The 1412-nt window shown below is 66.3% G+C and overlaps 1 protein-coding gene across 1 annotated transcript; it reads left to right on the plus strand.

The window, feature by feature from the left end:
• Positions 1-370: 370 nt before the first annotated feature.
• LOC145719148 (histone deacetylase 7-like) lies at positions 371-1341 on the plus strand (the record flags this gene model as incomplete). The annotated part of the gene is made up of 3 exons (XM_081810661.1): positions 371-515; positions 692-817; positions 1159-1341. Coding segments are annotated over exons 1-3 (385 nt in total), but the record flags the coding sequence as incomplete, so codon positions are not given.
• Positions 1342-1412: the final 71 nt, after the last annotated feature.

The following is a 1412-nucleotide window of genomic DNA, read 5'->3' on the forward strand; positions in this document are numbered from 1 at the left end:
GCGCAGACATACCACACTGGCTTGCTTCTTCCTACAAGAGTCCCTCTTCTCTTTAGGACTTCCCCTAAGCACAAAAATATCCTGCTTCCTAGAGGAGTTTCCTCCCACAGGGGACAGGGTCCCCAGTGTGACTGGCCCTCACCCAAGTCCTGGGACCCTGGCTCCTATGCCGAGATCCCGGCCTGCCTTGCAGGCTGCCAGGAGGGAGAGTGGCCCGGTGCTGCCACCTGGAGATGGCCCCTGTTCTGGGCAGCCGCACGACGCATGGCCCTGTCAGTGACTGCCTCCCCTGGCAGGTCCTGGGGCCCCGTGCTCAGGAAGAGCCCTCGCAGAGCCCTTGGCCGCCGGGCCCCTGGGCATCCCTGCCCCTCTGAAGCCGCCTTGGCCTTTCCTCCACAGAACTCTCGAGCCCTTGGAGACGGAAGGAGCTGCTCGCTCCATGCTCAGCAGCTTTCTGCCTCCTGTTCCCAGCCTGCCCAGTGACCCCCCAGAACACTTCCCTCTCCGAAAGACAGGTGAGTGGGACGGGCAGGTGGGCGACCCTCCAGGGGAGGGTCAGGAGCGTGGAGGGGCAGCAGCAGGTCAGCCCGCGGTGCTTTTCTCCCGGACGCTGCCCTCGCTTGCCTTCACCCAGAGGTGACTGGGAGGGAGGAGGGTAGTGTGGGGCCACGTAACAGTGGTGCTCCCACAGTCTCTGAGCCCAACCTGAAGCTGCGCTACAAGCCCAAGAAGTCCCTGGAGCGGAGGAAGAATCCACTGCTCAGAAAGGAGAGCGCCCCGCCCAGTCTCCGGCGACGGCCCACGGAGACCCTTGGAGGTGAGGGCCCGCAGGGTGGGCAGGGGTGGCCGGTGTTGTCGCTCTGGCTCGGGTCCCGCCCGGACGGGGCGGCTGTGCACGGTTATACGGGATGTGTCCTACACGCTCGCCAGGGGGCGGAGTTGAGGCTGAAAGCCAGCCCCTGCTTGGTTGGCTAAGCTGCCGTCTGCCCAGAAGAAGGGGCACCTTAAAAACGTGTGCAAAGGCACCGGAAGCGAGTGGTGGCCTGCCTGCCCTTCTGGGCAGAAAGCGGGAAGCAGAGGCCACCCCCTGGGGAAGGGGGACTGGCCCCGTTGTCCCAGTCACACTGGGCCGCTGACTGTGCCCCCCCCACCCCCCAGACTCGTCCCCGAGTAGCAGCAGCACGCCGGCGTCAGGCTGCAGTTCCCCTAATGACAGCGAGCACGGCCCCAACCCCGTCCTGGGCTCCGAGGTAAGGCCTTGCCGGGCCGGGCTCTCTGGGGGCGGTTCTCAGGCTCAGCCTTCTTCTCGGCAAGCAGCCCTGACCGAGCTGGGGCCGCAGGGTCTGGGCAGCCCGGACCCGAGCCTCCTGGGGGTTCTGGGGAAGGCAGGCCCAGGGGTAGAGGTCTGGGAC

This window comes from Leptonychotes weddellii, unplaced genomic scaffold, assembly GCF_054177405.1.
Source record: "Leptonychotes weddellii isolate Sample4059 unplaced genomic scaffold, ASM5417740v2 HiC_scaffold_31737, whole genome shotgun sequence".
Classification (NCBI taxonomy): Eukaryota; Metazoa; Chordata; class Mammalia; order Carnivora; family Phocidae; genus Leptonychotes; species Leptonychotes weddellii.